Consider the following 15,000-nt stretch of genomic DNA (forward strand, 5'->3'; position numbering starts at 1 on the left):
TCTAACGAGGATGATGCTTCTTGGACAGATTCCTTAAGCAGACCTGGTTAAGGTTAAGATCAGACATTATGATCAGACATTTCTCCACCAGCATTAAAGTTAAACTTAAAAAGACTGGGAGTCTGCCTGTATGGGACAGGACGACCTTGGACTTCAGGACCAGGTGCGGGACAACGTCCTCGCTCTGGAACAGGCATGGGACAGTGTTCTCTCTCTGCAGGTCTTTAAGCAGGTCTTTAAACAGGTCTTTAAGCAGAACCCTGTAATGTGAGTAGTGTTTAATATAGAGTTCCTTTATAAAACTCTTAAATACTGTATTGGTGATGCTCTAAGTAAGTGCTTGGGGTGAATGTGTGGGTTTGTGTGTACCTTTGTGGAAGTATATCGTGTGTGTGTGTGTGTGTGTGTGTGTGTGTGTGTGTGTGTGTGTGTGTGTGTGTGTGTGTGTGTGTGTGTGTTTGGGAGAGAGAGGTCAGAGATCAGAGTGTATGTCTTTGTTGAAGGCTGAAGGTACGTGGAAAATGTCACTTGTGCTGGTTGGTTAGAGGTTAGTCACGTCTCACTGGAACACTCCAAACACAAACACAAAAACAACTGGAGACATATCCCTTCACCTCTACCTCTCTCTCTCTCTCTCTCTACCTCTCTCTCTCTCTCTCTCTCTCTCTACCTCTCTCTCTCTACCTCTCTCTCTCTCTCTCTCTCTCTACCTCTCTCTCTCTACCTCTCTCTCTCTCTCTGTCTTTCTCTGTCTTTCTGTATCTCTCTCTGTCTTTTTGCCTTTCTCTGTCTCTCACTCAATCTCTCTCTGTCTCTCTCTATGTCTCTCACTCACTCACTCACTCACACACACACACACACACACACACACACACACACACACACACACACACACACACACACACACACACACACACACACACACACACACACACAGAGCTGACTCTGGTCTTAATGCTGGCAGTAACTGTAGGCCAGTGCCATCTAGTGGCTGCTTGTGTGTGTGTGTTTGTGTGTGAGTGTGTGTGTGTGTGTGTGTGTGTGTGTGTGTGTGTGTGTGTGTGTGTGTGTGTGTGTGTGTGTGTGTGTGTGTGTGTGTGTGTGTGTGTGGTGAAGCTGATTACAGTCCTCTTGTCAAATCCAATGTTACGTTCGGTATTTAGTGTGAATTAAACCCGTTTGGCTCACAGGTTCAGTTCTACATCTCTGGCCCCTTTAAAATAATCTTTGTCTCTTTGTGTCTCCAGACTCATCACCTGTGTGTGTGTGTGTGTGTGTGTGTGTGTGTGTGTGTGTGTGTGTGTGTGTGTGTGTGTGTAATATATTCAAGCATGTGTATGTGTACATGTGCATAATGGTGTGTGGCCCAGCGTGGTGGTTTGCTGCAGGAGGTTGTGTGCAGATGGTCCCCCGGGATAGAGTCCCACATCACACCCCTGACCCCCCAGCACCACCTCCACCCACAGCACCACCCACTCCACCACCACCAAAACCCTCACCACCACCACCACCCCTGGGCTTCCTTTTGTGTGTATCCTGCCCCCCTAGGGAGCAACTAGGCCCGACTCGACCAGACACCTGCACTCGTGTTAATGGATGATGCAATAACTTCAGAGAACCAGGGGTGGCAGCATCAGGCCCCCTGTGTGGAGTCACACACACACACACACACACACACACACACACACACACACACACACACACACACACACACTCACACACACACACACACACACACACACACACACACACACACACACACACACACACACACACACACACACACACACACACAGTGCTCCAGTATGATAATGACACTAATACAAGTGGATTGGCTTGAGAAACTCTGGATTGCACATAAGGTGTTTGAGAGCCTTTTGTTGAGTCCATGGCTCCAGTACACTTGGCTCTTAGAAGACATACACACACACACACACACACACACACACATACACACACGCACAAACTTGTACGGAACAGATCTCAGTGTGCTTCATTCTTGTGCCCGCATGTTTGTGAGTTGTATTTTCCGCGCGTGCGTTCGTCTGCTCTCCACGGATGTCTGTGCTCACGTTTACGTGAAGAAGGCACTTCAGTGTGTGTGTGTGTGTGTGTGTGTGTGTGTGTGTGTGTGTCTCCAGGGGAGGGTGTTCCCTGAGAGCCGCTAGTGACCCCAGCGACAGGGAATCAGGGGCAGTCTGTCTCGTCATAGCTGGCTGTCTTAAGTGGTGGCACGACCTTTGTCTGGATAAGGGGATCAAGGCTTAAGTCTTTGTGGGCAATTCAGGAGAAAATACCACAAATCCCCAGAGCTTTGCCAGCCACTAAGTATTGTCACTATTCCACCCCCACGTCTCCGCCGGGGCCCGAAACTGCACTTGACAGCTACACAGCTGCAGCGTCTCCCCAGCTGAGCTGATTAGCGAGTCTGTGCCTCTGTGTCTCCTGGTGGTGGTCACATTCGCTGAAGTACAGTTACGTAAAGCAGGGAGGTGAGTCACGCAGAGGAAGATGATATTCCGGGCCAGTTTCAGTCGGCGGGAAAAGTTTCTGCCTCTCGATGGCCAGCGTTGGCTCGTCCAGTAAAAGGCCGTGAGACACTCGTGCTGCGTGGTTCCCATCTGGGAAAGTGAAAAAAGCTTGAAATGGCTGTTGTTTCCTCCCACTGACTCTCCACACTTTAGATGTATGTGCTTGATCTGCTGCTCGGGGGTGTAGTGTCCTGATTAGCTCCACAAAGCACGGTGAATGTAAACGCAAGTCAGCACCCGCCACAGACAGCTGTCCCCGAGCCCCCGGGACGTTCGTGCCCTTTAATGTCATGGCGAGAGGTGCGGCACTGCTGCTGGTACAAACTGGCTCACAGCCGCCGGCCGTTTGGGCTGGAGGCCACGCGAGGAACCCACGAGGAACCCGTGTGTGCAGAACTCTCGCCAGCCTGCCCGCGAGCCGGCCGGGCACAGCAGCAGTATACATGAAAACACTCTAAATGTGCAGAAACTCTTCGTTGCTGTGCAGATGAGTCAGAGAGAGGGAGTGAGAGAAGGAGGGAGGGAGGGAGGAAGAGGGAAGGAGAGAGAGAGAGAGAGAGAGAGAGAGAGAGAGAGAGAGAGACGGAGCCCACACTGCAGTTAGTGGTGCCAGCCGGCTAAAGCAGCTCTCTTCGTGCTCCATCTCGGTCGGCAAGCTGCCGGCGTCCACGCCGAACCCAGCGCACCTACGGCGCCTCTCATGCTGCCCACGTCTTCGGGCGCGTGCCGGGCGCTGGAGCGGCTGTGCCCGGCTGTGCCCGCGCGGTGCTGGTGGAGCTTGGAGCGCCCAGCGTGTGCTGGAACGCGGCGGGTCGCCTCTCCCAGGGCACCATCACATGCCCATCTTTAAGCCATCTGCAAAGCAGAGCAGTCCCAGCCAAAGCATTAAATTAAATCCTTGTTTGGGCTGATTAACAAATGGCCTTGTTTTTTTCATGTTAATTTTTTTTCCCCTCCTCTCTTTCTCTCCCTCCTCTCTCTCTCTTTCTCTCTCTCTCTCATCCCCTCTTCCTCTTGTCCTGCCGAAACTCGGCCATGTCAGAAAACATCGCGGGGGAAGTGGGCCTGGGGTTTTTTTTTTTCACGAAAGGCTCCAGAGCGGATTGGAGATGTTTTGAGGGGAGGTTTGCTCAAGAACGCGTCTGTCTGGACCCGTCCTGCCCAACTCCCGGTCCCACATGCGTCCGGCTGTCACAGACCACAGACAAATGAACAATTAATCTCAGATTGTAATTGAATGGCATCGTTCATGATATTTTAATTGTGTAATTGGAGCCGTTCAGAATTCAGAACTTAATGGGAGATTGGTTGTGGGAAATTAGACGTGTTCGGGATCCACACTCACAGATCTTATTGGTGGTCCCATTACTGAGAAGATTCAGGCTGTCTTTACTCCTACAGACATGATTTGTAATGGAAACAAGGAGCGATGTAGAAACTGTCCCTACGTGAGCTGTGTGCACCATCTGGCCTCCGCCTAACTCCACATGGAGGTGACTGAGGCCCAGACTTTAGTACACCGCCAACTTCTGTAGCTCCTCCATCTACCATAATAAACGATGGCCAACTAAACCAGTTTACTGAACCCCACCATTAGCGTATACGTACGTGTGTCTCCTGTTTCTTCTCACACTGACGTGTAAGCTGAGAGTTCAGCAACATTGGGTCATTTCTACCGTTCATTCCCATGTGAGCGTGATGTTACATCTTCACCTTTTTATTTAACGTTTAATGTAGCCGGTTATGGTCTCGGTTCATCCTGTCGCGAGCTCGTCATCCTGTGTCCTAAATGTTACGCACACTTTCTCAACGAGGCCCAACTTTCCTCCGTACTTCCTGTGCTGATTAATTGATTGATTTATTTTAGACGGGGTTCCGGCGAGCAGCTGCTAGGTAGCGACATCGTGCTCCTGCCCCGTGGCTTCTATCTCTCTTTCCCCCTTCATCCCTTCTTCTCTCCCTCTTCTCTTTTTTTTGTGGGAAGGCGCCTCTGTGTTCAGCTGTTGACTCCTACCCACAGACTCCGTCTCCTCACCGAGGCACGGCGGCGAAGACCTCCGTCTCCTCAAATTAACATGAGCAGGTGTTTTTCTCTGATGTGTTAATTAAGAGAAGCTGGTGTCATTATGCTTTAAGTGGATGTTACAAATAGAACATGTTGTTTATTTTCTCCTCTGATGGAGGGAAAAAAAAAGTGATCAGAGCTGTCACCGCGGCCCGCGTGTCACTAGCGGCAGATAGCAACTAATTACCGGGAGTTCAGAATCAGAAAGCACACGTCTGGGGAATCTCAGGCTCACACACTCATGCGGCTACCAGATTGTCTGTCTTAGCAGATCTTAGAATTTGTGGGAAAGCAAAACTTTTGATAGTTTCGAGGATGGATACTGCATGTCTGGGCAAACCTCTAGATAGATCCGTTTATGCTCAAACGGGGAAACTATTGTGAATTCTGTACGTAAGGCGCAGAGATTGGGGCAAGTTCTGAATATGTTTTAGCACTTAGCCGGCAGCTACACGCGGCTTCACCTCAGATTCACCTAGAGCTGTGCTGACTAAAGGTGTAATTGTTTCCACTTAATTAGCATCTCTGTGGAAGAGGTTGTTTCACTCTTTACATGAATGGCCAAACATTCACCACACAGGATCCTTCGCCTTAGAAAATAGTGAGACATTGTCATTATCATCTTTGAAGCATTGTTGGTAAACAGATAATTATGATTCATAACTTAAGTATTAGTTTCATCATCTGTCTCTTGTAATGCCAGTACACAATGACTCCTTAAATGGTCATTTTCACAAGAATAGCTTTTACTGTTAAAACTGTGTTTCTTGTGTAATGTACACATATTACACATGCAGACATATTACTACAACTGAATTGCATTTTTACAGATTCCAGTTGTTTTTTTCCGTAATGGGTTCTGAACACAGTACCTGAACACACCTTTATAGTGAACATCTAATGGGTTCTGAACACCATCAGCTTTCGCCGGTATCACCTGGTGATAAGTGGTTTAACATCTAATGGTTTATCATCACCTTTACAACTGCATGGATCTCAGACTAAGGAAGTAGCATGTAAATCTAAATGAAGCTTTGTGTAAAACTGAATGGAACTTTGAATTTAACTTTAAGTAAATAAAATTTTGAGTTTTGAGTGAATTTGAAAAAAGTGTTGCCACGTATCTTGAGCATTAACCCTTACACACATGAAATCACATCTCTCAGTGTACAGATGTGACATGCAGTAAAGCTTGTGGTGACCACTTTTGAACACTAGCAGCGTGTGTGTGTGTGTGTGTGTGTGTGTGTGTGTGTGTGTGTGTGTGTGCACGCTAGGTCTGGCCCCCTGCATGGTGCTGTTGACACCCTTGTAATCCTGCTGTTGATTACACAGTGCAGGCTGTTACTCCAGGAGTCTGTATGGTGATGCACGGGGACCAGCTGCTCAACAGATGTTGTTATCTGTCACTTCAGTTGGGAGGGGTTAAAGGTTAAAGGTTTCCCGCTCAGCCCCTCTGGGCACTTGCTCACCCTCCAGGGCCCCGGGACTTTCCCCTGCGAGCGTACCCATCCCGACAGCATGGGCGGTGGGATCAGCCCACTCTAACACCTGCCCCTGCTGTGGGCCAGATGATGTTTGCGCTCACATTAGACTCGGCAGTGGTCAACACGTTTGTGCTGTATTACAGATGTAATCCCGTGTTTTGTCAGTGATATGAGAGTCAGCTGTCATCAAATGGAAGTGAAATGGCTGCAATTCTCATATACTGCATTATAGAGATTAATAGTAATCCGGTGGCATAAAGGGAGCATGTGAGATTCAGATATTATAGCAAATAAATCAGTACATTTGACTTAACCGCTGCACACTGTGAATATTGTAGGCGATATTATACACTGCTTTGTGTACATTGCCTGCTAATATTTTCTATCTAGGAAACTCTGGCAACCGGCAACAAATGCTAGAATAAATTCACTTGCTTTGAACTACTGAATGTAAATCTATATTTCATGTACAATGAGAGCACATGGTAATAAATGTGGGAATATAGTAATAAATGTGTAGCCGTGTAACCGATATTCACCTTTACACCTCTGTGAACAGTAATGCACCTTTGTGAGAATTAAAAAAATATATAAAAGATGGAATTCAAGATGCAATAGTTTAATTTCTATGTATAAGAACTGATTTTAAGCATCTTGAGCCATAAATACTAATACTACATATGGACGGGTAGTTGTCAGTAACCCAGTATGTCAGTAACCCAGCATGTCAGTAACCCAGCATGTCAGTAACCCAGCATGTCAGTAACTGGGTTTCTGTACATTTGCCTGCAGGGGAATATATCAAGAACTGGCGCCCACGCTACTTCCTGCTGAAGACAGACGGGTCCTTCATAGGGTACAAGGAGAAGCCGCAGGACGCAGACCTGCCGTATCCTCTCAACAACTTCTCCGTCGCGAGTGAGTGAACATACTCCAACACTTGTGTTTGGTCAGCGACGGCCGAGTCCTCACTCACAGGACAGGTGTGAAGTAGAGAAGGACCATCATGCACTGGGGTTAGTGGACATCTGTGGAGTCCCTGATCAGATACACTAAACTGAAGCTGCTTCATGGCGCTAGTGCGCTAATGTGAACCTCGCTGTGGTTACTGCACTAGTCTAAGAAATATATGAATATTTATAGACCAGTAAAATAATTTTTTAATGTGCTTTTTATATATATATATATTATATATATATATATATATATATATATATATATATATATATATATATATATATATATATATATATATATGCACAGATTGTAGCATTTAATACAGTGTTTAATACAGTACAAAAATGTGTTAAAAGGTCTAAAAGGTTCATTAAATTTCTTGAATTACAGTATGTCTACATACAGAATAATGAAAAATGTAATGAAAACAAACACAAGAGAGAGAAAATCTTTCAGAAAATCGCTGCACAAACATAATATTAATTGTGAAGTAGTTCAGTGTGTTTGTAGCATACAGCAGTTGCCGGTGGGGGGGGGCGATGGGGACACGCCCTCCCGACATATGCGACCCCTGACACACGCCTCCAGATGGAGGCGGAGCCGGTGCGTGAGCGTGCCCGGCCTGCAGCGCGGCATGCTGGGTATCCGGCCCTGAGAGCTGGCTCTTGGACCTGGGGAACGAGTGACTCTCCATCCCTCCATCCCTCCATCCGTCAGGAGGCCCGGCCAGGTTTTAATCTAAAGCCTGGAAGAGAGGGGAGGCCGTACATGCGGCCCGGGCTGCTTGGCAGGGGAGCGGATCGCCACATCTGTCGCAGAAAGCTGGTAGAGCAGGTGGTGGTGGAGGCTGATAGTCTAATGTGCTCTTTGAGAACCCCCCCCCCCCCCCCCCCCCCCCCCCCAACACCATGACTCGAGCTGCTACCACCGCCTGCCCGCCTGCAAACTGCTCGGACTCCGAACCTCTCTCTCTCTCTCTCTCTCTCTCTCTCTCTCTCTCTCTCTCACTCACTTGTACACACACACAGGAAGTGGTGGACAATCAATATTCACCAGTGAATCTTTTTAACAATGACTGCAGTATATGATGAATTCTGTGTTTGATTCCCAGCTATTTATTTTATTTAGAGCCTTTTGTAAGTGAACAGTTCTGTGTTTCATGAATGTATAAAGCACAAAAAGAAAACTCAGCATGTCACCTTGCGCTTTAAAGCTCGGGACTTTCATATATTAGGTTAATTTCACGTTGTTTTTCTCCGGAGCACACGTGCAGTTTGGAAGTTTTAAGTGCAAGCTGGTTCTTCTGAAAGTCTCTCGGTTGTAGTCAGGCCTAATTTGCAGCAAAGCAATTGCCATGTTTGTCTCCTGATGTTTTCTGATCTTGGCACCCTCTCAACCTTATTTTGGACTTGAGAAAGCCTTAAAGTGCGCCGCCGTCGGTGGAAGTCGCAGCTTCTGGCCTGTTTAATTGGCTCTTGCTGCAGGCGGAGCTCTTCATGTGTGATCCAGCGTGGCGGGGCAGACTATGCTGCCGGCGTTTCTCCACTTCCTCCTCAGGTGTCACATTCAGGCTGCTGTGACCTTGTTTTCCTGCTCACACCCGGCGCCTCTGTGCTTTACCTGCCAATGGCCAGGTGGGGGCGTAGGAGAGCGAGTTATCCGCCGGGGCCGAGTGTAGGCCGCAGTGATGGGCCGACTGTGTGTGTGCGACCCCATCCGTCAGTGGGGCGGCCTGGTCATCACCGGCGCTCCCCGCTAGCAGAGCAGAGCAGCAGACGAGTGTCTCGCAGAGAAACGCCAGAGTGTCTCGCAGAGTGTCTCGCTGGCGTGGTGGACCTGAACACTGTAAACGTGATGACTCCCCCCTCACCCCCACAACCTCTCTCTCTCTCTCTCTTTCTCTCTCTCTCACTCTCTCACTCTCTCTCTCACTCTCCCTCTCTCTCTCTCTCTCTCTCTCAATCTCTCACTCTCTCTCTCTCACACTCTCTCTCTCTCTATCTCTCACACTCTCACTCTCTCACTCTCACTCTCTCACTCTCTCTCTCTCTCTCTCAATCTCTCACTCTCTCTCTCAATCTCTCTCACTCTCTCTCATTCTATCTCTCGCTCTCGCTCACTCCCTCTCTCTCCCTCTCTCTCTCTCTCTCTCCCTCTCTCACTCTATCTCTCTCTCTCTCCCTCCCTCCCTCTCTCTTGGTCTCCCACCATCTCTCTCTTCTCTGTTAATGGTTGTTTGTTTTGACACTCACTCTACACTCCAGAGCTGATCTCACGGTCTCCTGCAGCTGGCCACACTTACCTAGACACACACCCTCAACCCTGGGCCGTGGAGTTCTCCGTCAGACGGAGGTCTGGCTTGCTCTCAACACAACATCTTCCCCACTGCTCTCTCCAGAATGCCAGCTGATGAAGACAGAACGGCCAAAGCCCAACACCTTCATCATCAGATGTCTCCAGTGGACCACAGTCATTGAGAGAACCTTCCATGTCGACACTCCAGAAGAAAGGTGAGCTCTTTCCAAACAGTAAAACACAAAGAAACACTCACCACCAGCAGCCCAAAGTCTGCGGTTCTCATCAACGTTGTTCCATCACAGAGAAGTACTTGGTGTTAGCAACGACGCCTTCAACAAGATGTTTATTCTGTCATCACTTGAAATGTGAGCATTAAAACTCCACTGGCCTGTATCCTCCAGCTGTTTGTGTCTCAGCAGGAATGATGGGTAGTTAGAGGCTCAGTGATGCTTTAGGCGAGTGGGCGGGGCCATGATGAGAACTGCAGGCCACTCACTCAGTCGCTGTAGTGATCGTCTCGCTCATAGCGGTGTTATTTGGGGTGTTATGGGTAACGTGGTGGTAGCACTGACGGTCAGTGGTCTTTGTGTTTGTGGTAGAAGTGACACTTCAACATTCAACTGAAATTACGTTAGAGAAAGAATGTTATGCCAAGAACTTCTTCATACCTACGTGCACTGTGCCACACACACACACTCCCCAAGCGATCAGCCCCCCCGTGCACACACACACACCTCCCCACACGATCCTCACGCAATGGCAGATGGCCAAAGGATGGCAGGGTTACACCTGAGGAATGAGAGAGGTGATGGCATGAGCTTCTGCAAGGAAGCAGTCAGGGCTTAAAGAAACAGAAGCACAAAAAAGAAGGATTCTCACTCCTCACGTGATCCTCACGTGATCCTCATGTACTCCTCCCTCCTCACGTGATCCTTACACGATCCTCACGTGATCCTCATGTACTCCTCCCTACTCACGTGATCCTCACATGATCCTCATGTACTCCTCCCTCCTCACGTGATCCTCACGTGATCCTCATGTACTCCTCCCTCCTCACGTGATCCTTACACGATCCTCACGTGATCCTCATGTACTCCTCCCTACTCACGTGATCCTCACACGATCCTCACGTGATCCTCATGTACTCCTCCCTACTCACGTGATCCTCACATGATCCTCACGTGATCCTCATGTACTCCTCCCTCCTCACGTGATCCTCACACGATCCTCACGTGATCCTCATGTACTCCTCCCTCCTCACGTGCCGCCCCATTGGTGGCCGTGCTCTCTCCAGCGCCGGACCGGACCGACCAATCCGACGCCAGCAACCCCAGATCAGTCGCATCAGAATTCCTCATCCTGAGTGACTTTGTAACACTTTGTTGAATCCACCTGAAACCCCGACCTTCCTGTCCGATATGTAAACGGTTGCTGACCAGCGCCGCCTGTAGGTCTGAGTTTATACTGCCACTGATCATGTTGTGGTGTGCTGGTGTCTTCTAGTATGGGCCAGAACCCAGAATGATGCAACCTGCTGGTGAGAGCGATCTAGAAGAGTCTGTCTCTGAGATGAATCCATCATTATTAAACACACACGTGCTCCACGGCCCCGACGCTCCATTGATTCTGCACAACAGATGTTGTGCGGCGCGACAAATGAAAACTCAATGGAGGGAAACGTCGTTTGCGGGTGGGATGGCTCTCCAGAAACCCCGCCCATTATACTGGGGCTGTTTCTCCAGCCACTGTGTGGCCTCATACATTAACAGGGTCATCTGCCTCAGTCTCTGTGGACTCTTTGTTGTGTTTAGAAGGTCGTTTATGAAGAAGTGGTCCTTTCTCTTACGCCTATGCCATTACCGTAACCCTGAAGCGTTCTCTTGATCCCAGAGCTACGGTTCTCAGATAAATGGCATTTCGTGGAAATACCCTCAGTATTTTACTTCTTGGTTGTTATTGTGTGTGTGTGTGTGTGTGTGTGTGTGTGTGTGTGCTTGTCCTCTAAGGGATGAGTGGACAGAAGCAATTCAGATGGTTGCAGATAAACTCCAAAGGCAGGAGGAGGAGAGACTTCAGTGTAGCCCCACCTCCCAGATCGACAACATCTGCGAGGAGGAGATGGATATCTCCATCATCCACCACAAACGCAAGGTACCCCCCCCCCCCCCCACACACCACCTGCTGCTCCCGCACCACAGCGCCGCTCTGCTGGACAATAACAGCATTGCCATTAAAGGTTTCAGTTGGGAGACAATGGGTAGTTTTAATTCACTCGTCTTTGCAAAAAATATTAATAAAGTTGTCATGTTGTCATATCATAATGCCAATGCTCGTAAGGTATGCAGGTATTTTTACCTGAACTCTGCTGTGTTTTGTCATGTAATTCACACATGGCCTGTTCTCGTTGCAGACGATGAATGACTTTGACTATTTAAAACTTCTGGGAAAAGGCACTTTTGGTAAAGTCATTCTTGTAAGAGAGAAGGCCAGTGGGAAATATTACGCAATGAAGATTTTAAAGAAAGAGGTTATTATAGCAAAGGTAGGCTGCATTATTTTAGTACTTTTAGTAATTACTGTTAAAATGTAGGTTTTTTAAGAATTTATTATTTGCAAACTGTTCAGACAGGTAAAAAAAATAATAAATTTTGTTCATCTTTTTAATCCACTCTGACTAGAAAGAGAGGTTATTGTGGAGTGGTGATGGACAGATACACAAGGCTCTAAGCCAAAACCCTACTGAACATGTTCTGTGGTTCACTGTGGCTCACTGTAGCTCACTGTGGCTCACTGTGGTTAACTGGTTCACTGGCTCACTGTCAATCAATCAATCAATCAAATTTTATTTATATAGCGCTTTTTACAACAGTTGTTGTCACAAAGCAGCTTTACAAGTGCCGAGTCCTAGCCCCCAGTGAACAAGCCAAGGGCGACAGTGGCAAGGAAAAACTCCCTAGTTTTTTGTGGTTTTGTGGTTCACTGTGGTTCACTGTGGCTCACTGTGGCTCACTGTGGCTCACGGTGGCTCACTGTGGTTCACTGTAGCTCACTGTGGTTCACTGTGTCTCACTGTGGTTCACTGTGTCTCACTGCGGTTCATTGTGGCTCACTGTGGCTCACTGTGGTTCACTGTGTCTCACTGTGGTTCACTGTGTCTCACTGTGGTTCACTGTGTCTCACTGTGGTTCATTGTGGCTCACTGTGGCTCACTGTGGTTCACTGTGTCTCACTGTGGTTCACTGTGTCTCACTGTGGTTCATTGTGGTCTGGGTAACCTGGACCACACAGGAGCGCTGGTGTAACTTAGTTTGCTGCTGGTAAAATGGTGAGGATCTTTAAATCCTGAGATGTTCCTGTTCCTTCCCCGTCGTGCTTCTGCAGGATGAAGTGGCTCACACGCTCACCGAGAGCCGCGTTCTGAAGAACACCAGACACCCGTTCCTGACCGTGAGTGTGCGCCTCTCTGCACCACTCCCTCTGCCCCGCCCGGCCCCGCCCCCTCAAACTGCTCTCCTCAGCCCCGCCCCCCCCACTACCCTCACACCCTCCCATCACCTAGTGCGTGATTGTGATCTCCCTAGAGCCTAATTACAATGTAAAGAATAAACTGTTATAAATTAGCAGCCCAAATGTAGCTGCGCATCTGTCGGGAACTGGCGGGCGAGATGCTAATTTCACCGACGTTCCAGATGCTGTCGGGTGGCACATTTGATTCCCAGCAAGAGAAAAAAACAATTTCTCCAGTGCGGGCGTGACACTACCTCCGCGTCACTTTGACCCGGTCCCGCTTAGCGTCGGGACCGTGATGAGAAACAGCTGTCCTGCTCTCCAGCCCTCTGTACTGCGCTCGCGGGACAAACACGCCTTTTTAAGCATATGTTTAGAAAAGGTGCATCTTTCTCAACATACGTCTCACGTGTGTCTGCAATATGTCAAGTTGTGTGTGTGTGTGTGTGTGTGTGTGTGTGTGTGTGTGTGTGTGTGTGTGTTTTTGTTTTTTCCTAATGGTGTGTGTCTGCCTGCTGTTCTAGTCTTTGAAGTATTCGTTCCAAACGAAAGACCGACTCTGCTTCGTGATGGAGTATGTCAATGGAGGAGAGGTACGTGTGTGTGTGTGTGTGTGTGTGTGTGTGTGTGTGAGTGGGTTTGTGCTTGTTTGTTGCTCAGTGATTAGTGAGCCCTGTCTTGATTGGCCCAGTGAGAAGTGTGTTGTGTATTAACCCCGCCCCCCGTCTGTCTGAGAGTCCTCTGTATTTACATTATTCGCTTATTGTAAAATGGTTTTATCCCAGCATGCTTGGCTTTTCATCACCCTTAAATCTCAGTGTGTGTGTGAGTAATATCATGGTGGGTTTCGCTGACACCCTTAAGTTCTGCTGGTGGTTTCGGTTTCATGGACCTGCAGTGCAGCATGAGCGTCCACACACGTCCACACACAGCTGCACACGCTGCTTTCTCAGAAAGTTTCCATCGTGACATCACTGGCGTGTGTCCGAGTCGGTCGTCTACGGGCTCCGCTTCCCACAAATGAAATTCCACCACCGACAGCGCTGGTTAATCAGACAGCAATCTCACTCTCGTTCCCCCGGTCTGCGATGTCACCTGCTCCCCCCGCCGGGCCGGTCGGGACCGGCACCTCAGCGCGGGGCGTCCTGCCACGGTCCGCCCACCTCTCCGCCCCTCCGCACACACAGCTGCCAGGGCGCTGATGAAGGCACACCTGTCCTGGCCCACCCGGGTCCAAACCGCCACCACCCCACCACTTATCAGCAGCCCGTTAGCGCTCCCCGGACAGCCGTATTCAACCTCTTCCCACAGCAATTAAACAGCACAGCCCCCCCCCCCCCACAGAGCCGGCTGGTAATTTGTGGGAGGCGTGCGTGAGCGGAGGAGAGGTCTGGGCCGTCTGACATCACCCCCTTCTCGTCTGACTTGCGGAAGAGACACGGGAGACACGGGAGACACGGGAGACACGGGGAATACTCCCTCTCTCAGTCCCGCATCCTTCCAGCGCCCAGAAATGAGGTCGATGATTGCAGGGGAACTTCCTGCCACTTTGATGGGACTTTAGCCCGTGAGCACACTAGCGCTGCCTTTAACGAGATTGGTGTATTGATTAAAATGCTGATTTAACAGGCCGTGCCGTCCTCTCTGCGGAAAGCTGGGGTTGATGCGCCAGCTGCTGTCTGGGTTCGCCGGGCGTCCTCCGAGGGCTCCGCCATCTATCATCTCAATATGGCAAAGGGAGGCAGTTTGTGTTGTGTTAATTTCCTCCAATAAATCAGTAATTATTGCAATCCTGTCCCTGCTGTTTATCCTGCAGCTGTTTTTCCATTTGTCGAGAGAACGGGTGTTCTCGGAGGACCGCACACGTTTCTACGGCGCCGAGATCGTCTCCGCCCTCGACTACCTGCACTCCGCCAAGATAGTGTACCGGGATCTCAAGGTAAACAATAAATAAATAAATAAGCCAAGAAGGAAAGTAATCATGCTGTCTGGAAAGGCGGTTCAATTCCACAGCACTGCCGTCATTTCGCCGTGCGGGACACGCAAAATGTAATTAAAAGCTGTGGAGTTTGAAGGGGGTTTTTGAGTGATATCAAACTCTGGCAGCTGTGGAAGATGACACAAGGTTTCGCTCGCAGCCTTGGACTGGGCCAGT

At 49.1% G+C, this 15,000-nt stretch overlaps 1 protein-coding gene across 9 annotated transcripts in view; it reads left to right on the forward strand.

Annotated features, from left to right (window-relative positions):
* The window catches only part of akt3a (v-akt murine thymoma viral oncogene homolog 3a), a 93,877-nt gene that overhangs the window by 64,083 nt on the left and 14,794 nt on the right, over window positions 1-15,000 (forward strand). For 8 of the 9 annotated variants that reach the window (XM_076995591.1, XM_076995592.1, XM_076995593.1 and 5 more), the window contains 7 exons: window positions 6,876-7,001; window positions 9,439-9,550; window positions 11,345-11,489; window positions 11,749-11,880; window positions 12,720-12,785; window positions 13,370-13,438; window positions 14,662-14,784. In XM_076995591.1, coding sequence (XP_076851706.1) covers window positions 6,876-7,001; window positions 9,439-9,550; window positions 11,345-11,489; window positions 11,749-11,880; window positions 12,720-12,785; window positions 13,370-13,438; window positions 14,662-14,784 — 773 coding nt within the window. The remainder of the gene's footprint in view (window positions 1-6,875; window positions 7,002-9,438; window positions 9,551-11,344; window positions 11,490-11,748; window positions 11,881-12,719; window positions 12,786-13,369; window positions 13,439-14,661; window positions 14,785-15,000) is intronic. The other variant, XM_076995598.1, reaches the window with a different exon arrangement.

Source organism: Brachyhypopomus gauderio, unplaced genomic scaffold (genome assembly GCF_052324685.1).
Source record: "Brachyhypopomus gauderio isolate BG-103 unplaced genomic scaffold, BGAUD_0.2 sc222, whole genome shotgun sequence".
Taxonomy (NCBI): domain Eukaryota; kingdom Metazoa; phylum Chordata; class Actinopteri; order Gymnotiformes; family Hypopomidae; genus Brachyhypopomus; species Brachyhypopomus gauderio.